Raw genomic sequence first — 25,246 nt, forward strand, 5'->3', positions numbered from 1 at the left:
CCTTATAAGCAAATTTTCAAGAAAGGTACAAAACAGTTTTACTATAGTCACATAAGCCCATACAAATATGACGTGAATGTAAGCTTTGAAAAGTCAAACTCTTAAAAGTCTGACAATGAAATGTAATATAATATGCCCCAAATTTCAAAGAGAAGCCTTTAAATGAAAATGAAGGAACCAGGAGCTATTTCTTATGGCAAAATAAACTTTAAGTTTCACCCATTAAGAAGGCATTCAATGCAAACCAGCAACTGAAAGTGGGTAAGAAACAGCAGATGTCTGTGTGGGAAGGAAGCAAAATATGGTTGAAAAGACAGCTCTCTCTCCACAGAGTATTCTCAGCTCTACCATACATGTGACCCTGAAAAAGCCACTGTATATCCAGTAGAACCAATGTTATTAAATACAGAAGAAAGACTTAAAATTATTACATAGTTCAAATTATGTTTGGTTTGGATGAACCTCATAAGAAAAATATAATGGAAATAGTATTAGATATTGATTGTTTATATTATAATAATAATTCCTCTTATCACAGTGTAATATTTCACTGAAAGGCATCTATTGCATTTTATGTACAATTTCATATAGAGATTGCATAATTCTTCAAGGAATTATTACAGTAAATATGTTTTATACAATTAATATTTCACAGCAGTAATGTGTGTGCACTTGCAGTAGGGTACATTTTTTTTTGAGCAGAAGGTTATAATTCAATCTTCTTAGTTTTAATTCTTAGTTTTTCCAGGTTCTTTAAATATTTTTAGAAATGCCTTTTGTATCTCTATCACTTTTTCAATTTTCACAGCCTTTGGTTTCATCTGGGGGCTTGTCACCTGCAGCTGGAAAATGCCCACAACTAGATTCACTATCGTGGGTGGTTTCTTAGTCATTAATTTATTCAAGTTTTCCAAAAATATTTATTGAGCATCTGTTAGGTACTAGGTGCTTGGTTAGGCACTGCAAAGAGAGTGGAGCTTCTGATACGCAAACCACAACCTAATTGGTTCTCCTAAAACAGCCTTTGTCAGTGGTCTTTCAGTAGAACAGAGTCCAAATTCTGAAGCTTGGCCTATGAAGCTCTTGATAGTCTGATCCCATGTATATTAACCAAATTTCATGAATTACACATGTGTCCAAAAAAAAAAGGTGTTACGGCAATGGGGATTCATAACATTGCTTCTCTCATTCTAATGTTACTATTGACTCCAAGACTGAGATTGTGATCTGCTCATAATGCTTCAAGATTTGACTTTTCTGTAACCCTCTGAGACTGAGTTGTCATTCTTAGGTATTCCACAACACCCTGTGCTTTCTCACCACACTGTAACACCATATTGGGACTCCTGCTTTGTCCATCCTTGGATTACGCTCCTTCAAGCCAAAGTTGCATGTCTTATTCATCTTGGTAAACCCAGTGCCTGGCACTTAATGAATGCTCAGTAAATGCTTACTGAATGTGCCTTCTTCCCAACAGGAACCAAGATTGTACTCTGCTTCCAAGATCCACTGTAAGCTAGCACATCTATACAATGGAATACTACTTGGCCATAAAAAAAGAATTAAATTTTGCCATTTGCAGCAACCTGGACAGACTTTACGGGTAATATGCTAAGTGAAATAAGTCAGACAGAAAAAGACAACTACTGTATGATATCACTTATATGCGGAATCTAAAAAATACAACAAACTAGTGAGTATAACAAAAAAGCAACAGACTCACAGATATAGAGAACAAATTACTCATTACCAGTGGTGGGGGGAGCAAATTAGGGGTGGGGATTAAGAGGTGCAAACTACTAGATATAAAATAAATAAGCTACAAGGATATATTATATAGCACAAGGAATATAGCCAATATTTTATAACTATAAATCGAGTATAACCTTTAAAAATTGTGAATCAGGGCTTCCCTGGTGGCGCAGTGGTTGAGAGTCCGCCTGCCGATGCAGGGGACACGGGTTCGTGCCCCGGTCCTGGAAGATCCCACATGCCGCGGAGCGGCTGGGCCTGTGAGCCATGGCCGCTGGGCCTGCGTGTCCGGAGCCTGTGCTCCATGGCGGGAGAGGCCACAACAGTGAGAGGCCCGTGTACCAAAAAAAAAAAAAAAAAAAAATTGTGAATCAGTATGTCGTATACTTGAAACTTATGTAATATTGTACACCAAATCTATTGCAATAAAAAAATAAAAATTTAAAAAATCTACTACAGGCTCTAACTTCTCCATTAGCAGAATGGATGTTCAAAATATTTAACAACTGGTACAGTTCACACACCAGCCAATCACAATGGACACTGTCTGTAGCACTGGAGGAAGGTGGTCCTGGAGGCCCCTAGCTGGTCCAGGGCATCATTCTTCTATTTGTTGATTTGGGGGTTGGAAGTGGACTGGGGAATCCTGAGGATGGGCTCCAGGTAGCCACAGTAGAAGGAGCAGCTTGGTGGGCTCATAGAAGCGGCTATTTAATTAGTCTGCATGGAATCATTTCAAAGTATAAACAATTGGTACAGCTGTCCTGCTCCATACTAGCTGAATCTCAGCCCTGTCCATGAGACACTCCCAAAACAGTCTGTATGATCTGTACCGTTCCTCTTCTTCCTTGTCATCTTTTAGGTACTCGTTTCATCACTCACACTGCCACCTACTCTCCTATTGACTTTAATAGTTAATTAATTACATATGGGTAAGTCCTGCTTCTAAAACTAGATTAAAGTTCCTAGACGACAGAAGCCATATCTTATGTTCTTTCAATATTTATCTTTAAATAAATTATCCAAAAGTTACATAACCATGCTCTATATCATTTCATATTTTTAAAAATGCTTTACCAGAATGATTTTCAGCATACTCTTGGACCTTTTTAGGGTTAATAACAAAACTATAGGGAGAAAGTTTTCTTATAACAGCTATAAAAAAGGCTACCAAAGATAATGTTCACAATATCATTTAAAGTCTCTTATTTCTATCCTCTTAGAACTCAAAATTGAAGAAAAGTTTAACTCTCTTGACATACTGTGTGCTTCATCTCTCTTTCACACACACACACACACCGTGAGCACGCGCGCACACACACACACACACACACACACCACTCCACCTTAGTAAATAGCACCATCTTGTACCCAGTTGCTTAAGCCAATAACCCCTTCTCTTTCTTTCAAGAGCCAAAACAATCCTTCAATAAAAACAAAAATACATCTGGAATCTGATCACTTCTCTCACCAGCACTGTTAATACCCTAATTTAATCCTACGTCATCGTTCACCTCAGGGGTTTCTGGGACAGCTTAAGTTGGCCTCCCTTGATGGAATTTACAATCCATTCTCCACCAAGCAGAGATAGAGAGACAGAGACAGAGAGAGATAGAGACAGAGGCACAGAGAGGGAGGGAGGGAGGGAGGAGAAAGCTCACAGGAGAAAGATCTTTTGAAGCATAAATGAGGTTCTCCTATTTCTCTAAAACCCTCCAGAGGTTTCCCACTGTACTTGGAATGAAATCCAAAGTCCTTTACCAAGGCCCCCTACATTTAGAAAGAAATCTAAACTTCTGCCAAGGTAGGCCTGTGCCTGCCTCTCAGACCTCATTGCCAGCCCCTTTCTTCTCTGTTCACAATGCTGCAGCCATGCCTTTTTGTCCCTTGGACTCACCCGGCACATTCCTACCTCAGCTGGGCAGCACACTCCCCCCACCTCCCTATGCAAGTTTAATGTTTGTCTCCCCCTACTCTGTCTCATCCACATATGTCCAGCACTTAGATCGATACCTAGCTCAATAAATATTTGCTGGTTGACTTACTACCTTTTGATTCAGCACAGCAGAAAAGTACTAAATTGTTTTCACAAAAACACCAGAATTCAATGCCTATGGGCTAAGGTCACAAGAAAATGTATACAATAACAAGAAGGCTGAAATAAAGAAGATAAAATTTTTTTACTATAACTGAAAAAATGTTTAAATAAATGAAACAAGAAAATAAAAATCTCTGAGAAAAAAACTGGTAAAACAAGGAGGATAACAATTTAAAAGTCATCTAGGACAGATAATCTAAGTAATATTTGTGATGAAGCGTCACATTTATGGTTTTGCTCTTGGGACAAAGCAAATTAATCTGATATGGTAAAGAAACTACAGTGAATATATGTCCATGCCACTCTCTCACTTTGTCACAGCTTACCCTTCCCCCTCCCCATATCCTCATATATACACTACCAACTACCAAACGTAAAATAGATAGCTAGTGGGAAACAGCCACATAGCCCAGGGAGATCAGCTCGGTGCTTTGTGACCACCTAGAGGGGTGGGATAGGGAGGGTGGGAGGGAGGGAGACGCAAGAGGGAAGAGATATGGGAACATATGTATATATATAACTGATTCGCTTTGTTATAAAGCAGAAACTAATACACCATTGTAAAGCAATTATAGTCCAATAAAGATGTGAAAAAAAAAGAAACTACAGTGAAAAGTACATGATCTCAATGCAAGACAAATATAAAGAACACTTAGACCAACATGCAAATCTATAAATGATGCCATGACAAAAATACAAGCCAAGAAGAACAAGAAATGAAGATCTATTCCGGACGCTGTTCTAGTCTGCACTTTTCCAAAGCATGGTCAAGAAGCCGCCTCTCTGGAGCCCGCTTAGCCCTTGCATGGCTTTGCGGACTCATGTCCCAGACAGAGCTCCCCTAAGAATCCAGGACAAAATCTATAAAGCATCTCTGAGAGCTTCTTCTTTCATAAGTAAAACTGGAATATATATACCCATCATCTGTAAAAAGGAAAAGGAAAAGGTATCTGAGAGATCATGCAGTTTTCCCTTCTGTGATCAACAGAAATATTTAGAAATATCACTAGGACTTACTCTGAATAAGAATTTTAGTACAGCTGAATTTTGTTCTCAACTCTCTACTACCCCACATGCTTCCTCTTTTTGGAACTGTCAAGCTGATTGTGATAATAGCAGATCTTGGAGTCCTTTAAGGACTAATGTAAGAGGCAACCACATTTCAGAGGAAAACCCTAACACAGGCTCATAAGCCTTACATCTTCATTAGGAAGGCAGACATTTTTTCTCAGTAGATTTGGAATAAGGTCTCTCTGGGAGTAGAGTTCTCTCGTGCCCTCAAAGTTTGAGTGAAGGGAGGGATGGACTTGGGAATACTCACAACACAGGGGTTGGAGTCCAGTGTAGTTCTTTATCTGTGGTCGGGGGTGAGAGTCTGCCCTGAAGGTTTGCCTACTCTTTTTCTCCATGCAAATATCTCCCTGCTACTAGAGTCCTGGCTGCACCAGCAAAATGAAAAAGAGACACTGTAACTAGTTTGAAATGTATTTCCAAATTGCTTTCCAAATATTTAGAAAAATTTACAGCATACCCTGGAACGTCTACCAGTCTCAACACCCTCTTCTAAGACTGAATATTATTATATTTTATATTTTTGTTAACAGAATATTTTATTATTGTTTTAATGTATATGTTTACAAAATAGGAAAAGAATACTAAAATTAATATTTAGTGACTGAAAAATTTAGCAATCAAAAATTTAATAATAGAAAAATTTAGCAATTGTTGGAAAACAGCCAGGTCGATTTGTTGCCCTACTGTCTAAGGCTGCGTTTGCTCTACAACCAACAGGGCTGAGAAGCAGCAACAGAGACCACGTGCCCACAAAGCCTATAACATCCACTCTCGGACCCTTTACAGAAAGAGTTTGCTGGACTTGGCTCTAGAATTTAAGTATTAATTTGAATACACATTATAAAATATTATTTGTCCAGTTATAGAACTTTAAAATTTTGTGGTATATTAGCTGTTCATCATTTTTGCTATAATCTTTTTTTTTATTTAATATGTATTTATTTATTTTGGTTGTGCCAGGTCTTAGTGGCAGCAGGCGGGCTCCTTAGTTGCAGCTCCAGGATTCCTTAGTTTTGGCTTCCCGGCTCCTTAGTTGCGGAACACGGGCTCTTTAGTTGCAGCATGTGAACTCTTAGTTGCGGCATGCATGTGGGATCTAGTCCCCTGACCAGGGATCAAACCTGGGCCCCCTGCATTGGGAGTGCAGAGTCTTATCCACTGTGCCACCAGGGAAGTCCTGCTATAATCTTTTAAAGTTACTTTAAAACTTAGGAAATTATTATATTGCCACAATAATATTTAGTTTCATTTTCTACTTTTTTGTGGTATAATTTCTGGGTTTAATTATGTAACATATCTGGAAATAATTATTGTCTGATTTTTTTTATCTTATAAAAAATGTATAAGCCTATTAAGTGGAATTTCAAATATGCACATACCATAATATGGTTCTAGAAGAAATTATTTTTGTTCGCTTACTTTCAACAATTCCTGGTAACTGATTTATTCCTCATTGCTATACTTATATATACAAACAAATGTCAGACTATTCAAAATTCTAAATAAAACTTATAGAAAAGAATGAAGTATAAATTTACATAAAGCCCAGCAGTTTTAGAACTTTAAATTTATATTTTTTTTCCATGAGTTTAGTTCCGATTATGAATAAACCTGGAAATTTATTTAGTTGAAATTTTTGTCCCCCAAACACAATAAACTCTATGAAACATTTCTAAGTTAATTTCCAGAAGAAAAAAAAGTGCTAAGGACCTGTGTTTCTGTTTTTCCCCCCAAAAAAGATTATTATAAAAATAAAAGTAAGTTCTGAACCTCTTAACTTAATCATTAATAACGACAAGCATGAATGATGAAAAGGGACTAATTATGAAATGCATCTAGATGATGTAAGGAGTGAGTGGCTTCAGTCTTACAGTACCCATTTAAAAGTAAAGAAAGATGATAGATTTCTTAAATTTGGGAAACTTAAAGCTAGATGGAACCACGTATTTTGCTTGTCATCTTTGGTATTAGCTTTTTTTTTTTTGCCCATGTCTAAAGTGGTGAAATCCTGAGTAAAATATCACTTCAGAAAGTAGGCAACAGGTTCATTTCCACTTCTACCATACCTTTCCATGTCACAACAATCATTATATGCTCCTGTCCATAAAATCTTTGACAGAAGAGATTATTCAATGATCAGCACGTTATATTAGTTAATTCAGAGAAATCAGATTGTAGTAAATTTTTAAATATCAACTCAAATTTTTTTCAGGGCTAATATCTATATTAAAATGGATAGGAGGATTTTAACAAGGGAATGATATCGCTATTGATTATTTCTTCTTAAAACGTTTTTAATCATTTTCTGAACTCGAAAGTTTTGAATGAATTTCTTATTTCAGCCCTTGGATCTAAAAATCACGCTAAATCTTGCTCTTCTTTACCCAAAAGAACCTATCAGTGCATCAAAATATCATCACTTCTGTTCTCTATGTTTTAAAAATAGGCTTTTATATTTAATTTTTAAAGTACCTCTAATTTATTTTCATGCTTTACATTTTTCTTAATGGTTTTTAAGAGGTGAAAACAGGGAATACACTTGTGTAGCTTAAAAATATTGAGGGAATTATTAACTAACATTTTAAAGAATGGTCTCAATGTTAAATTAATGAAAAAAATTCCTAGAAACTACCTTTTAAGCAAGGTAGCCACTTCTTGGAGAATATATTCATATACTGCAACTAAGCAAGCTTGTAGAGCTACTAAACAGTTACCCAAAAGTTCACCTTTTTTTGCCCCTTCAGTCCAGAAATTGCACTTGAAGTGGCCGCTCAGAAATCCCGAATGATGCTGCTGGTGGATGTGGATAATTTAAACCATAAAACCATAACCCAGAAAGAGAACTGCAACAGCCCCTGGTCACAAACCTGGGCGGTGTGGTTGTTAAGGCAGGTGTCCTCCCTCCCCACCTTTTTGCTTAATCTCTTGCCTGGGGTGGCTTCTTTCCAATTCGGGAAGCACCGTCCTCATTTGCACTACAGTGCTGACAGACTTTCTTTTCACTGCAGCTATCTGGAAACACTGGCTCTGCACGTTGTTCTTACTGGTAAGTTCTTAGTTTCTCTTTCAGTTTCACTGTGGTCTGACAGAATTTCAATGCTACGAGATTATGAAATTCATCCAGCTCAGAGTAAAAGCCAAAGAGAGTAGGGAGTCACCTCAAAGTCCTCACTCCTGGAAATATCAGGCACACACTTCAAAGTACAGAGTATGTTTCTCTGATTCAGAAATCTTCCTTATCTTAGTTTCATGGCTACGCTCTGAAATATATGACTTGCAATAAGGTCAAATTCCTGCATCTGACAGATCAAAGATAAACTTTATCCTCCAGCAAATAGGAAAATCAAAATATTTCAGAAAGATTTTTGGACCTCCCCCCCAAAAAAATCACAATAAGCCTTTGTAATCATTTTAAGAAACATACCGTGACTATGAATTATTAAAGTCTGAAAGTCAACTTAGGTATTTGATGGCTCGACTTTTAGGCCTCTGCACAAAATATTATCATCAAAATCAGAACAGTATTTAAAGGGCTTTTCACTGAAGTTAGTTAAATATTAGAAGAAGAACGCGTTTATAGGCTGAAACTGGGAAGTTAGTACGTGCTTTTTAATCCTAATGAAAAATGATCCTAATGAAAAATGAACTATGAATATATAAACAGGCAAAATAATTTAACAGCCTGAATGTAAGTGAATCTCTGCAATATTGCTGCAAGTCACTCCATAATAAAATATATGTTCAGCTTTGGACAAAACTTAATTAAAGAGACGGCACTCTTGCTTATTCCCAAATGTCAGTTCATAGCTAAAACCAGCTCAGAAGGAACAAACATGAACATTGCAGAACACGAAGAGGAAACAGCAGCAGGCCACTGAATCAGAGGCAGTCAGCTGGTTTGATCACATTGGTTTTATTCTGTCAACTTCCTTCCAGGAAGTTTAGAGTTTTAACCAATGAGGTCCAATGTTGATTCTTGGGCCACCATCCTCCTCTCCTCCAGTCTGTGACTTAGAACTTACCCGCACCCCAAGTTCTTTGGTGTCCTCGCTGTTACAGCCGTAGTAGTCTGGGGTTTTGTCCAATTCCTGCAAGTGTCCCTGTGCTCTTACACTCTTATCCGCATGACAAGACGGGCAGAGAGCTGCATTACCCATCTCAGTTCTACGGTTCCTGCTGTCAGTGGGGCCGTCCTTGCCCTCTGTGCTCTGTCCAGGGCCCCCAGGGGGACACTAACGTGGCCAATTCATCCAGACGATCCTGGGTTCCTCTGCTCAATTCCCCTACACGCCCCTCACCAGTTCTCCCCATCTGCTGGCTGGCTTGCTGGTGTCAGAGAGAACTCAAAACCCGAGCAACTGCAGGCTGCCTTCAGTGACCATTTCCAATTCAGGCTCTGCCAGTCTATTTTTACACCTACCAGGCCAGCTATGCATGTCAATGGAGTGAGGGGGGGCGAGGCCAGGGGGGAGCAGGGGAGGGGGCAGTGTTGTTTTGTTTTTCACCATGCAAGCAGCCTCCTTTACACATGGACTGAAGTTCCTGCTGTGTAAAATGTCTCTACATAGGAGAATTTTTGCATTACTCCATGAATGTCTTTGATTTTCCCCCTCTCGGTCTTACTGTTCACAAAGAACACTAAAGTTGCTAATGACCTCGCTTCACCAGCATAACAGGTAAAAATTACTTTTGTGATTGCTTAAACCAAGAAGGATTCACTTGGCTTACAGATTTCTTTTTCATAATCATTTACAGAAAACAATTAGCCATCCTTGCAGCATTTAAAATTCACTGGAAACACATCAATCAAAATGGCTCATTTTACACCAGTATGGATGTTTTAAATTTAATAAGTTATCCACGGTTTTTCATTATTCATGAGTATTCCAGTAAGAACAAACATTTTGCTTCATTTATAATTCTTTTTAATTTTTACTATTTTGAAAATGTTTCCCTCAGCTTTACAACAGATAATCAAGAATGGCTTTCAAGGGGAGGGAAAAAAAAATGGCTTTCAATATGATACATACTATCTTTGAAACCATATTACAGATTTTGAAAGAAATTGTTTCCCACTGAGATGAGCACAGCAAACACACCATAGATTTTTTTTAACATCTTTATTGGACTATAATTACTTTACATTGTTGTGTTAGTTTCTGCTGTATAACAAAGTGAATCAGCTATACGTATACATATACCCCCATATCCCCTCCCTCTTGCATCTCCCTCCCACCCTCCCTATCCCACCCCTCTAGGTGGTCACAAAGCACCGAGCTGATCTCCCTGTGCTATGCAGCTGCTTCCCACTAGCTATCTATTTTACATTTGGTAGTGTATATATGTCAATGCCACTCTCTCACTTCGTCCACTTAGCCTTCCCTCTCCCCACACCATAGATTTTTGAAGCCAATTATGATACTTCTAAAAATCAAGACTTTGTTATAGACTATTACGGGTCGAACTTCATTCCCCCATTGAATTTCCTCTACAACATTATATATCTAATTATTTTAATAGTCCTGTACTTCTTCATTTGTTATTTGTTTTGTGTGTGCATATTTTCTCTTCCAAATAGGTTTTAAACTCTTCACTGGTAGGGTCCAGACTCGATTATTGTATCATCCACCCATATGTTACATATTAAATATTAAATGTTTAAGAAATGTACTGAAATGAAAGCGATCATTTGGGGAAAACAGGAAGTAGAAGATATCAATACTTAGGAATTAACCACATTACATTTGATAGAACTCACCTTTCAATTTGTCATTTTTTGAAAAAAGTAAAAATGCTTTGTCATTTTTTTGTTAAAAACAGCATTCCTGAAATAGTCCATCACTCTATATTGCTGTCCAAAGCCCTATGAACTCAAATTTGCAACTGGCACTTTTGGATTGTCGATTTCCACAAGAGCCCCACGATGCTTTTTTACCAATCCTGTTTTGAATAACTCTTTATCCCAGAGTTCACGAGCCTAGGGTATGTTACTAAATATTGGAGCCCTACACGTCAGTATCTAAGGCATTATCAGCATTCAGTGAAATTATTTTTACCTTTCAGCTATAGGTGAAGATATTGTTTAAACCTTTCTAAAAAAATTAATTGACTGAACCAACAATATTAGGACAACGATGGAGGGGTGGAGATGATTTCTCCATTCACATTAAAGAGGAGCATAGTCTAAACATTTAAGATATTAAAGATTTGGGTGAAAGTATTAAAAAAGATGGAGCTTCAATATCAGTAACGAGATTAGACTGGTAGCTGAGATGTATCAAGCAAAGCCTTCCAAGTTGCCTGAATTATTCTTATAGACTAAACTAATGATTTTGTATAATGTGGTAATTTTTCATCAAACGTTCCATATACTTTGAACCATGTACTGTAGGAATTCAGTAAGCTATGATGTTTAATGATGTGGTTACAAACTCTACCAAAAGGATATGTTTTAATTTTTCCTATCTTCTCTACAAGAAGGTTCATAAAGCCGTATAATACCTTACAAAGTCTCAAGACAGCTGCTTCTTCTTGAATATATATGAACTATTTTATTCAAAATAGAAACCAATATCTCACCAACCGTTTACATTTACGCACATTTAGAATTAGTAAGTTGACTATTTTTAAAATTTAACAGTCTTTTGATATAAAATCATGCAACTTAAAAATTGGAAGCAAATCCTGAAAATTCTCTCTAGCCTCCCCCTCTCATTGAGCTGTACTTATACATATAAAAGAAATATTTAACCACTCCGGATTGGGAAAGATGTTCCTAGGTGCTTCATAAATACTTCTACAGTGCTTTAACAGCATGAATTGTTTCCTGGCGTGTTTCTGTTGCGTTAATACATTACCCATTCTACCACTGTGTCTTTTGCTTCTCTTTCAGCCAAGCATGCATCTCCCTTCCTCTACCAGTACAAGTTCACTGTCTTTTTCAAAACTCATCTTAAAATTCACTTTCCCCTGGAAGTCTTAATGACACCTCTGTTAGTCTCTTAATTTGTTCTATCTTTTTGAATAAAGTTGAGACTACTATCAGCTCTTGTCTTTTTACATAAAATGCCTCATCTCTCTCACTGACCTTCTCACAGAAGTAAAGCACACACAGGAGTATTAAATGTTTGTTAAGTAAATGAATAAAAGGCAGCCCCAAATAGGAGCACAATATCAATATTTAACTGGCCTACACTGACCTAAACGTCTCCTTTTACACATTAACAGTAACAGATTTGAAAATTATAAACACTTTAAGCATAACAAATCTTTAATTTTATTTCCAGATTTGCAATAAACACCCCTTTTAGTGTTTGGAAAAATATTCACATTGTTTGAGGTGTATTTTCCCAGAAAGTAATTTGTAGTGCTTTGTTACAAGAGAAAAAAAAGTCTAAAAGTACACTGAATTATAAACCAACAAAGAAACATGTTGACAACTCTTAGAAGATACTTTTTCTAAGTGACTAGCCATCAGTCTTCTACCCTTCTCTCCCTTCATCCCAGGGAAATCTTCTCATTCTTTCCCTAGTAGAGAAACTTCATGCTTGTTGAAGATAACATCCATGCTCCTATCATTTGGGCTGCCCAAAATACACCCCATAGTGGTACCAAAATCTCACTGCTAAAGTTGAATGCCTAAAGAAGAATGAGCAAAGACAGGTACACACCGCTTGTGCTCCTGTGATTGCTGAAATTTTCTATTTTCTGGCTGAACAGATTTAAATTATCGACCTGGAAGATATGATAGTTACGAAAACATAACTTGCAATGAACAGCTTTCACATTTGTGATCACTCCAAACTTTGCCAATGGTCTGATGTTTTCAGCCTGATCAAAACCAAGGAGGAGAAGGGTCCACAGAAGAGGGCATTACTTCAGAAGTTAAAACATTTCCAGTTTTACCCCTAGCGCTTAACTAAGAGTGGCGCCTGACAGGTCTGTCACAAAGGCTTGGGTGATGTGACAGCCTATATACCTAACATTGTGTCACATAGAAGGCAAGATTAGCAAATACTGTGCAGCACCCATGTCTTAATAATGTGCCTGCAGACTACTGGGATCTCTGTGGACATAACAAGGGACATGTTTTCTGCCAGGGCAGAACAATGTCACCACTGTTTCTCAAAAATGCTTCAAAGTCATTAGGGCAAATTACTCAGAAAGCAAATATTTGCATGTTTGGCCACACTTGGAGCAGGATACTTGAACTTAGTATACGATATAGAAAGTGAAATTCAAGACCCCCCGTGCTGTGACATATTTGCAATATCTTCTTAAATTCCCAAGCACTTTTACTGGTATTATTTCATCTGTATTGCTGTGTTTCAAATCCATCAAAAGAGAGAAGTGATTAAGGACTGAGAACAAAGGCCAGCTTCTCAGCTGTAATCTTCTGAAAGTAGCTGCTAAGGTCCCTATGACAGCAAATCTGAAAACCATCCATTGCAGTTTTAAATTTCACCTCTTAAGTAAGAAGCAATGATTACAGAATCATCAGAAAACTAACACCTTGGAAAAGGAATAACTGTCACAGTTCTATAATTTAGCCTAAAGAGTTAGATCACAGCTCCTGCAGAGGTGTGAAAGGACCTCTTAGCTAGGAGTAACTAATCCCAAATTTTGGTTCTACCACTAAGTTACCTGTGTGGATGTGTGTAATCTTTATCAAATCTGGGCTTTCATTTTCTCTTTTTTTAAAATAAGGGGGTTAGACTGAATGATTGCTAGATCCCTTCCAGCTCTGAAGTTCTTTACTTCTATGAAACAGAACTTGTTAACACTTGAACATAACATCTAACACGAGGTGGTGTCTGAAGCTGACCACCTATTTAGTTTGTTAGCGTGAAAAACAAACAAACAAAAAGGATAAGAACTACTCAGTGTCTTGCATCATGGGTTCCTGTGCTAGGAGCTGACTATGATCCGTAGCATTTCCCTGGGAGACTCACAAGGAAAGATGAAAGGACCACAGTGTGAAATGCGACCAACTCTTTGTTGGGATCCGGAGCTCTTTTCCAGGATGTAGACTCCTTTGCTCTTGCCCCACCCTTCCTGAATATTAGCCCCACTGAGAAACTTCAAACATTTTGGAAACCACACCCTGCCAGTTTTCTACATCTCACAATTTGTAATAGAACTTTCACTCTGAATGGTCTCACTCACCAAAACGGACATGGGAGGGCAGCTTTATAGGACTTTGTAGAACAAGTTTTTGCAAATCAACTGCAAACACTAGTAGGGGTTTTATTCTCCTTCAAATATTTTGATTCACTTGTTCCTAAAGGGCAAGTGGTATCATATTAAAAATACTGAAAAAAATATTTTGCCGAAAGTCTTTAAAGTGGCAAATCAGGAAGAAAATTTCACTCAGAGTCACGGAAATTAATTTTTTCCTCTCTTCCAAGTTGTAAGGGTTATTCAAGAGTATCCATCACACAGATGAAAAAAATCAAGGTAGAGTCTCCCTTAATCTAAACTATCATGTACAAAATGCACTGTTCTAACATAATATTCAGTTAACACTTTGTATTTTGCAGATCATTGTTAACATGTAAGATTTACGTTCCCTTTGCTGAATTTAGAAATCTGCTTAGATTATAAAACATCTCTCCCTTTCCTCTTTTTCTCCCCACGGTAGTCATAATTCAAGCCTACCCAGTATCCATTCTGTACTACGTCCTTAGTAGCAGAGTCCTGGGTATTCTGCCTAACCAAAACCTTACATTTCCTAGTCTGCACTTCAGATAAAGTTGTGCATTAGGATTTAAGAAGAAGTGGGAAGAGAGTCCTAGGAAAGCTCTTTAATGGTGTGCTCCCTTTTGCCCTTCCCCCTTTCTCCTTCCCATTGCCTGGGATGTGGATATGATAGCTGGCACTCTAGCAGCCATTGGGACCATGAGGTGACCTTGAAGATGGAAACCTATGCTAAACACTGTGGAACAACAAGATAAAAGAAGTCTGGATCTATAAGAAGTTGAGGTTATATATTATAATCTCTAGGGTAGCCACTAAAAAATATATATATATAATTAAGAAATTCAAAGAGAAAAAAATGGAACAATAAAAAATAGTTGATTAATTCAAAATAAGGCAAAGAAGAATAGGAAAAAGAATATAACAGGTGGGACCAATGGCATACAAACAGTAAAAAGGTGGCAATAAACTCAACTAAATCACAAGCCTAAATGGTTGCTGGAATCCGAGCTATCATACCTACACACTGACCCAACGTGGGAAAATCTGAGCCTCAATAAGGATAATAAAAGCACTGGGTTGAAACTAAAAAAAAAAAAAAGACTGTTTTGGTCAAATGTATTTATCTGATTAAACTAATATTTCGTTACTCTTATTGTGTGCAAAATTCTCCATGCCCAACCACATGAAACCAAGGACAAGTTCTTCTAACTTTGGGAATCACTGACCTGTGGAAATAAAACTGGAACATTTTGTGCAACAACAGAGGCAGCATGTTATTTTCTCCCAGGTCTGGGTACATTCAATATCATTTCTTTGGCTAAAAGTTAAATATGTAATGATTTTCACCAGTTGGATCTGTTATATAACTGATCAATCATGAAAACTGTTGCATAATTTATAGATCTACACTAGATTCCCTATATTAACATGTGGCATAACTTTTCTAATTGAGGTCAGTACAAAGGAGTTTTACTGTTTATGCTGTACACAAATGAATCAAAATGAATATTGCCAAGCTATTTATGTGCCCACAAACATTAATTAACCAATTTAATTTTACATTCCTGCCAGCGATTATTTTCATTCCAGACTGCTGCCTCTTGACTTCTAGTACATAAAGGAGGACATTCTTTAATAAACAGTGCTAACAACTTGAGAAGTTTTCTAAAGGCTACTCCACACAATGCCCACTACAAAGTGGGCACTCAATAAATGTCGTGGACTGACATTAAAGAGACTATGAAGCAAGAAGTGTAGGGTATGCAAAGCTAGCCATTTGACCAATTCTATGCCCTGTCATATTAGACTGGATTTTGAAACACAACATGAATAAAACAATTTAGCCATTGTGCACTCCTACTTTCTCCGAAGAAAAATATGTGTGTACATAATACTCAGAAAAAGGTTAATTACTAAAGCAAGGGTTCCCAGCAAGCTTTGTTTATAGAGAGGGTCAAGCGACGAAAATAAAAAAAAGAGGAAGAGGGCTCTATTACAATCTGGCTTTAATTGTTACCATCTGAAACGCAAGTCAGTGTTATAGTTCACTAACATTTCTTGTAAGTTTCTATCTGTAAACTAGGAAGACCGCTGATAGAAGTAATCTGAAAAGTACTCTGTTAAGGTGATTTTAAAATCAGTGAATGGTGCATAGCACAACTGTGGATTAGTTAATGGGGAAAGTCTAGTGCTCAAAGGAACAACGTTCTCAGAGGCTGGGGAGAAAGCTGACCAGCTCTGCTCTATATGTTGTGTGCCACAGTTGTCTAGACCCATCTATCAGAGAGGTCTCTGACACACCACAGTGGTTAGACACAGGGCTTGAGCCTTAGGACAAGATAAACAGAAGAGCTGTACTAGTGAGAATTTATAATCAACCTCTCCAAATAATGTTCTCCTATTAAGCATACAGGGAACTCCACTACTAAGCTTAAATGAATTATCCATGACTGAGACTAGCAAATAAAAATTTTCTAATCCTTTCTATACTTCTCAATTCTCACTTCACTCAGTATCTGGACAGTGTTTTCCTTTGATGGTTCACAGGCATTAAGCTACATGTATTTATATTCTCAGTTTGTACATTCACCTTAGAGGTTATAGAGAAATAGCAACTTTTCATCAACTTTGGGGGTTATGACATAAAATATGATGGTTTATATGTTTTGATACATTTGTCATTACTGCAAGAATGTCTTCAGTTGTAAAACAGAGCCCAGTTCAATGTAATCATATACTTACTGAAATATTTTAATCTATTGGTCTCAAAGTATTTTAAAATAATATTTTCTAAACAAAATTAATGCACATGTATACACACACACACACACACCATTTGACATACACTGCCTGTCACTGATCAATCAAGAACAAATTCAAGTTCAAGCTAAATATCTAATACTGGTTCAAACTGAAGTAGATATGAGTGTTCATCAAAATTACCAATTAAACTGATTTATTATGAGGATGATAACTGATACCCTTGTACTATATTAAAACATTGAATCACGTAGGTTCATCCAGTTGTGTTGCACTTACCTCAGTGAGTGATTGTAAACTATGGTATCACCAGTTTTTTTTAAACTGCATGTTAAGTGTGCATTTAAACAAGAATTAAAAGAACTAAAATTATAAAGTGATAGACTATATATATATATGTATATTTTTTAGACACATGTTTTTTCGTATTTTATTCTTTTTTTTTTAACATCTTTATTGGGGTATAATTGCTTTACAATGGTTTGTTAGTTTCTGCTTTATAACAAAGTGAATCAGTTATACATATACATATGTTCCCATATCTCTTCTTCCCTCTTACGTCTCCCTCCCTCCCACCCTCCCTATCCCACCCCTCCAGGCGGTCACAAAGCACCGAGCCGATATCCCTGTGCCATGCGGCTGCTTCCCATTAGCTATCTACCTTACGTTTGGTAGTGTGTATATGTCCATGACTCTCTCTCGCCCTGTCACAGCTCACCCTTCCCCCTCCCCATATCCTCAAGTCTGTTCTCCAGTAGGTCCGTGTCTTTATTCCTGTCTTACCCCTAGGTTCTTCATGACATTTTTTTTCTTAAATTCCATATATATGTGTTAGCATACGGTATTTGTCTTTTTCTTTCTGACTTACTTCACTCTGTATGACAGACTCTAGGTCTATCCACCTCATTACATATAGCTCAATTTCATTTCTTTTTATGGCTGAGTAATATTCCACTGCATATATGTGCCACATCTTCTTTATCCATTCATCCGATGCTGGGCACTTAGGTTGTTTCCATCTCCAGGCTATTGTAAATAGAGCTGCAATGAACATTTTGGTACATGACTCTTCTTGAATTATGGTTTTCTCAGGGTATATGCCCAGTAGTGGGATTGCTGGGTCATATTGTAGCTCTATTTGTAGTTTTTTAAGGAACCTCCATACTGTTCTCCATAGTGGCTGAACCAATTCACATTCCCACCAGCAGTGCAAGAGTGTTCCCTTTTCTCCACACCCTTGTGACAGACTATATTGAACTTATTTCAAAGTTTGAAAACTTAGAGCACCAAAAAGAATCTGAATTGCATTGTCCAGCTGATAACTAATGTGGGCTCGTTTTCAAGATCTCTCTAGAGCAAATTTATTCTTTGTACCTTAAAGTATAAGTAATTGTTTATAATCTTTCACTTATTATTCATACTGGAATAAATATCCTGATTATTATATATCATTTGTTCTCCCTGAAAAATGGGAGAAATTGTTCAAAAGTTTTTAATTATGCCCTAATTTTTTTGAAGACAGAATAATTTTATAGGCAATCAAAAATCGTGGTAATATAAAAATTAAAATATCATAAAATTCATAGTTTTAATTCAATTCTTGTAAAATTGTGTCAGTGTGCTCTTATGTCCTCCAAGGTACAATGTTATTGGCCACATGTTGTTAAGGAATGAATACTGGACAGAGCACTGTCAGCTGCCATTTTGAAATTTGTTCTCATCTGTATGATAATGAGCTACAGTAAATAGACTCTTATGCTAATATTTGTATGTGTTTAATCTTTAGAGTTATAAGTCTATAAATCATGCTATGAGGTCAGAAGATGATTTATCTTCTCTGCAGAAGACAAGGAAGAAGGGAAGGAGGAATGGAAGCAAAGAAGGAACATAAATATGATAAGAACACAGATCTGTTTCTAAGCCTTAAGAGTTTTTTTTCTAAGAGGAGTTATTTTAAAAATCTTTTTAATAGAAATGTTTCTCCTTTTTACTAGATCTTTAAAGCTAGTATTTAAACATGCTCAGGGCTTTCCCGGGTCAATAAACATCTCTCCTCGGAGCTACTGTTCTCCCCAAACCTGTTCCTGACCCTGTCTTCTTCCACTCACTGACCAGCACCCCTATTCACACCTTGCTGCTCAAGTTGGAAATGTTCATGGTTGTGACATTCCCTTTTCCATACACCCAACCTTGAAGAGTCTACTTTTGTCCATACTTTTGCCACTATGTTAGGTCAGGAATTCATCATTTCCTGGCTGATTTACTGTAACCATTTCCTAAATAGTTTCTTACTTCTAGCCTTGCTTGATTCCAATCCATTCTCCACACCATAGCCAGAGTGATCTTTCCAAAGCTTAAACCTATTCCGGGCACTTCTTACCATCTTCACCATAAAAGAGAGAATCTTTAATGTGGTCTACAGAGTCCTGTGGTATCTGATCCCCTCCTCCCCTCATCTTAGCCTTTTCTCTTCTGATTTCTTCTGGACTTTTATAAACAACTAATATTCCACCTGGATCACCTCCCTCCCTCTCTCTATATTTACAAGACTTCTCTTGGAAGCCCTGCCTGGCCAGCAGGATTAAGAGCCTATTGTGAACATAGAGCCATCACAGTGTTTGCTACACTGAACTGCAATCATCTTTTTCTACGCCTCTCTCCTTCACTAGAATATGAGCTCGTTATATTTTATTTTTCTGTTTTGTCTTTAGTGCTTCTGATAATGCCTCTAATATAGCAGACACTCACAATTGATTACTGAATATGTAAAAAATAAAAATCTTCCTTAACATATTTAAAATAAGATTGGTTTTTACAAACATTTATTTCATCATCCCATAAATATCTATTCAGCACTATATGCCAGGCCGAAACATATTATTTAAATAAAAAGAGGCAAATGTGTAATATTTCTGATGTACACACAGAAATGCTTCAACAAGTCTCTGAGAATGGCAATCCACAGCAATCTATTCAATTACCAGTAAATGCTCCTTGGTTTTGTTCACATTACTATCCTGTCAGCTCTCATATGATTATTTTTTCAGATGTTTGATTTTGTCGTGAAATGGTCTAGGCACTGAACCTATTGGTAATCATCTGAATATGAGGAGGATTGAAAAGGACAAAAATACAAATGCCCACAAAAGTAGCCACAAACCAGAAGATGGTTTAATGTTAAGAGTAAGACAATTGATCACACGATGGATATTTCATCCATGCCTAAAACCTATGGAGAATAATCACTGCTAGTGCCAGAGAACTGCAATGAATACTCTTACAATGAATGTCTACACACACACACACACACACACACACACACACACACACACACACACTATGCTGTGGCTTGGCCACCATGGGCCTCTAATGTGTTACGTGTGGTGGACCTCCCTCCACTGTTTTTCTTTATTTCTTCACACATATCCTTACTTCTAATATGTCTTACCTTCAGTGCAAACACTAACCTCTTGTAGACAACAACAAACAATACTATCACAAATTCATAAATGCAAAAACACCTCACGGTGATCAGCCTACCATAGGACTCATAGAAAAGGTGTACGTTTTCTACTTTTGTTCACGAAAAACAACCAATTCAAGTGCTCAGGCGGAACTCTCCAATCTTTGCCACTATTAGACATCAGTCATCCAGATATATGGTAACTGCGGTAAATGTGCACCTTGAAGAAAGGAGCACCACAAAAATTCAACTCTTGCCTTCTTTTTTTACGTCACGTCTAATGTTTGAAATTAGAATTTACAATTTCTAAATCCCTATGGCAATAACATTTATTTCTGACTTCATATTTGATAACTCATAGGACTAATCAGATTTTGTCAAATTTTAATAAACACATAGGTAATGTTCTATTTGGCTGACTAAAAAGCATGTTATGATAACTTAATTTTTTTAACATCTTTATTGGAGTATAATTACTTTACAATGGTGTGTTAGTTTCTGCTTTATAACAAAGTGAATCAGTTATACATATACATATATACCCATATATCTTCCCTCTTGCGTCTCCCTCCCTCCCACCTTCCCTATCCCATCCCTCTAGGTGGTCACAAAGCACTGAGCTGATCTCCCTGTGCTATGCAGCTGCTTCCCACCAGCTACCTATTTTACGTTTGGTAGTGTATATATGTCCATGCCATTCTCTCACTTTTTCCCAGCTTACCCTTTCCCCTCCCCGTATCCTCAACTCCATTCTCTAGTAGGTCTGAGTCTTTATTTTCGTCTTGCCCCTAGGTTCTCCATGACCGCTTTTTTGTTTGTTTTTTAGATTCCACATATATGTGTTAGCATACGGTATTTGTTTTTCTCTTTCTGACTTACTTCACTCTGTATGACAGACTCTAGGTCCATCCATCTCACTACAAATAACTCAATTTCGTTTCTTTTTATGGCTGAGTAATATTCCATTGTATATATGTGCCACATCTTCTTTATCCATTCTTCTGTCGATGGACACTTAGGTTGCTTCCATGTCCTAGCTATTGTAAATAGAGCTGCAATGAACATTGTGGTACATGACTCTTTTTGAATTATGGTTTTCTCAGGGTATATGCCCAGTAGTGGGATTGCTGGGTCGTATGGTAGTTCTATTTTTAGTTTTTTAAGGAATCTCCATACTGTTCTCCACAGTGGCTTTATCAATATACATTCCCACCAGCAGTGCAAGAGGGTTCCCTTTTCTCCACACCCTCTCCAGCATTTATTGTTTGTAGATTTTTTGATGATGGCCATTCTGACCGGTGTGAGATGATATCTCATTGTAGTTTTGATATGCATTTCTCTAATGATTAATGATGATAACTTAATTTTTATCCTAAATTCTTCCTAAAAATGAATCACCAATAAGCGTGAATGTGGCTTCCATTATCCACTGACCTTTTTAAATGTCAGTTTTGCTAAAATATGTTCTTTCTATTTTAATAACATTCGATTTTAGCCACGTTGGGGATCAAATGTTAAAACCATATCTTATAACTTTCCTTCTCTTTGCTCTGGAACCCAGAATAGTTCAGTTTATTATTAGCCCACACTAAAATAAGGGAAGATCGACCTCTCTATATTATAAAGATAATATAGAGATCCTGGACCTCACTGTTAAGCAAAGCAGAAATGGCATTCAAAGACCTTTACGTGCCGCCCACCTTTTTGTGTTTGGAGTCAACAATACCCCAGTGGTCTTCCTTTTCCAGTTTGTTTTGTATTTATGTCCTTGGGTTCTCTCTGTGGTCCAGTGAAACAACTAATTTTCAAGAAATTTTAGAACTACTTCCATCTGCAATTTGATAAGCTGACTTCAAATTAACTGACCATTTGATATTTTGGATCTATGAGACCTACATCATCTGTCCTCCACTCTTACAACAGATTCCTGTTGAAGACATCTAGGACTTAGACATCTGCTTTGAAGCTATTTTGATTGTTGGAGATGCGAGTCGTACTTGAGCACTTGATAATTTTAACCATTCTGTCCTTCTTCTTATAATCTTATTATTGAAGACCTTCATGTAGTGTAGACCACATTATGACTCTTAAGAAGCCCCTCTATCCTGTTTGCTTTGTTCCTGGAAGTGTTAGAAATATTTTTGTATATCTTAGTGACATGTATTCTACATCTCAGCTACTTTTCTCTCTAGCATTATAAGTAGGAGAAGTACAGATACAAGTTATCCAGAGCTTTCTCTTTCTTCCTTCTTAAACCTCACTTTTCCCACTTGACAAAAGGGGTTTATAATCATTTCTACCTCGTGGTGTTGCTGAGGGATGAAATAAGTTTCTGCGTCTTAAATGCTTAGCATAGTGCCTGGCTCATAGCATTGTTCAGGAAATGTTAGCTACGATTATTTTTCCTCAGCTTTACTCTTCCTTGTTTGAATTGTACTTGTATCTATTTATCTGTTCTCCAATTTAATTTAAAAGTACTCCAAAATTAGATATTGTGTCATAGTACATACCAGCATGGTTTAAAGAAAAAGCATGAGCTTTGGAATTGGATATCTGGGATCTATTTGCTGTGAGATTTTGCGGCAAATGAATTAATCTTTCTAAATCTCATTTTATGTACCTAAAAAATGAGGCTGAATATATCTACCTCATTGTGATAATCAAATAATATAGTGAATAATCGTTAAAAAAAAAAAAACAAGTACAGAACCTATATGGTCTTATTTCCCTCTGCATCCCATCTGCTGCCACCATTTATCCTTAATTTCAGAATAAATAGGTCAGACTTCCTCAGGCTTCCACCTAGGGGTAGCTCACAATGAAGTCATCTTCAGGAAAAGTTCCTATTTCTCCCCTGTCTCACCAACCATTTAGAAGCAAGTCCTTGTACCTCCACCTGTATCTAGGGACAACCAATAATGATGTCACCCCAAAGTATAACTTCATTTTCCTCTACATGTTGTCACTGAAGAGGAGTAACCCTTCCTTCTAAATTTAGTCTGTGTGACCAAAGCTATAGTACCTCTCTCTGGTTGGAGAGCTGCTGTGAAGAAGATTGTGGGTGGTACAACTTCCAAGGTACATTCATGACATTTTTCTTTCCCAATATCAAAGCTTTATCCCATAATCAATACCAGTGAGTGGTATCATGCTGGCCAAGAAGAGATGTTTGCTTGATTCCCAAGCTGCTGAAATTCCCCATTTCTATATTCCCCCTGCCCAATAAAAACCCCAATGTTGACTGTTTTCTACATTGTGGATGAGGCAATTATGTGATAACATGCCTGGCATACCTGGCTGGGCCGAGTCTCTGCAACTATTTGGGTCTAATGTCAGATCCCAAACGCATCCATCCATCTCCTGAGCTATGTCTATCTGAGACAGCGCCATCAGGTCTCAGGCTACAGTTGCAAGGTATACAAAGTAGTGCTGTGAAATGATTCTATACTTTAAATTTTGATACTTTTTAAGTTACAAAATTTGTTTTCAATTTCACATACTTATGACAAAGATCATTTCTTTTGTTGATTCTTATTAAAATGATCATTCCCTTAAGTACACTTGAAGTACATACTACAGTAAAACTGCAATGCTGTAACTTCAATATATTGAAAACTCAGGGGGAGAAAAAATAGAGAGAGAGACATTATTAAAACACATATAAAAATGGAAATAGGGCTTCCCTAGTGGCGCAGTGGTTGAGAATCCACCTGCTAATGCAGGGGACACGGGGAGCCCTGTTCTGGGAAGATCCCACATGCCGCGGAGCAACTAGGCCCGTGAGCCACAACTACTGAGCCTGCGCATCTGGAGCCTGTGCTCCGCAACGAGAGAGGCCGCGATAGTGAGAGGCCCACGCATAGCGATGAAGAGTGGCCCCCACTTGCCACAACTAGAGAAAGCCTTCGCACAGAAACGAAGACCCAACACAGCCAAAAATAAATTAATTAATTTTTAAAAAAAGTAACAAATGTTCAAGTACAATTGGTGTGTTTAAAAAAAATGGAAATAAAATTTTGAGAAATACAGATGTATAGACTATAGATACGTATGTACATACATATACATACACATAATACCTTAAGAACAGAATTCCAAGGATAGGTTTTCTCAAAGAAGAACCTACTTCAAAGTGAGCTAATTTTAAAAAAAAAAAAACCCTCTAATCAAGTTGCATTAGTATTTATGATCTGATAGTTGTGACATCTCAGAATAGTATCCTATTTTTTCTTTTTTATGGTAAAGACACTTTCCTAGTCAACTTTACTACTCTGGTGGGTCAAATTCTTGACCTATCTACTCCAAGGAATTAAATGATCATTGAACTCAAAGAGGAAAGGGGGAAAAAAAGCCTTTGAACCCTTAAGGCTTTTGTCTATACATTTCATTCTTATATCTTGCCCAGATGTGTTCTTATCCCTGAATCTTTCATGAAAAATGCATGTGGTTTCACACAGAGAAAAACTGCTTCTTCAGGATATGTAGAATCACAAAGAGTCCCATTTAACTCTACCACGCTTTCGTGTGCAGGAATGTTAGAAGGTTTATACTCAGTTACAATATACTGCTTGTTGCAACAGAAGTGTGCCTTTAGTGTCCTGTTCTGCAGGTTGGTCTCCACTTGAGTCTATAGAATATGCTGACATGCCAGCCTTTAAAGTCTAAATGAGCTTCACACTTCCTTGCTTTACTTTTGCATTTCAATGATGTGCATACTTTGCAGCAGCTTTCCAACTGGAGAGACCTATACGTGTCAGGAGAGGTAATCCCTCAGAAGTTTTATAAATCACTAGAACTCTGATATGTCTCCCAAGGAATGAAACCTAGATTTCAGTAATGCAACCTATACCTAAATAAGCTATATGCCCAGGTCACTGGCATGCAGACACCTCATTGCGGGA

General features: G+C 37.3%; 1 protein-coding gene across 50 annotated transcripts in view; it reads right to left on the reverse strand.

The window, feature by feature from the left end:
- The window catches only part of ANK2 (ankyrin 2), a 690,343-nt gene that overhangs the window by 232,606 nt on the left and 432,491 nt on the right, over nucleotides 1-25,246 (reverse strand). For 33 of the 50 annotated variants that reach the window (XM_060299088.1, XM_060299089.2, XM_060299056.2 and 30 more), the window contains exon 1: nucleotides 8,947-9,114. The exons of the other annotated variants lie outside the window; for them this stretch is intronic. In XM_060299088.1, the coding sequence (XP_060155071.1) occupies nucleotides 8,947-9,081 (135 nt within the window). In that variant the 5' untranslated portion in view covers nucleotides 9,082-9,114. Of the gene's footprint in view, nucleotides 1-8,946; nucleotides 9,115-25,246 lie in introns of those variants that run through there. 50 annotated transcript variants of the gene reach the window in all.

Source organism: Globicephala melas, chromosome 5 (assembly GCF_963455315.2).
Source record: "Globicephala melas chromosome 5, mGloMel1.2, whole genome shotgun sequence".
NCBI lineage: Eukaryota > Metazoa > Chordata > Mammalia > Artiodactyla > Delphinidae > Globicephala > Globicephala melas.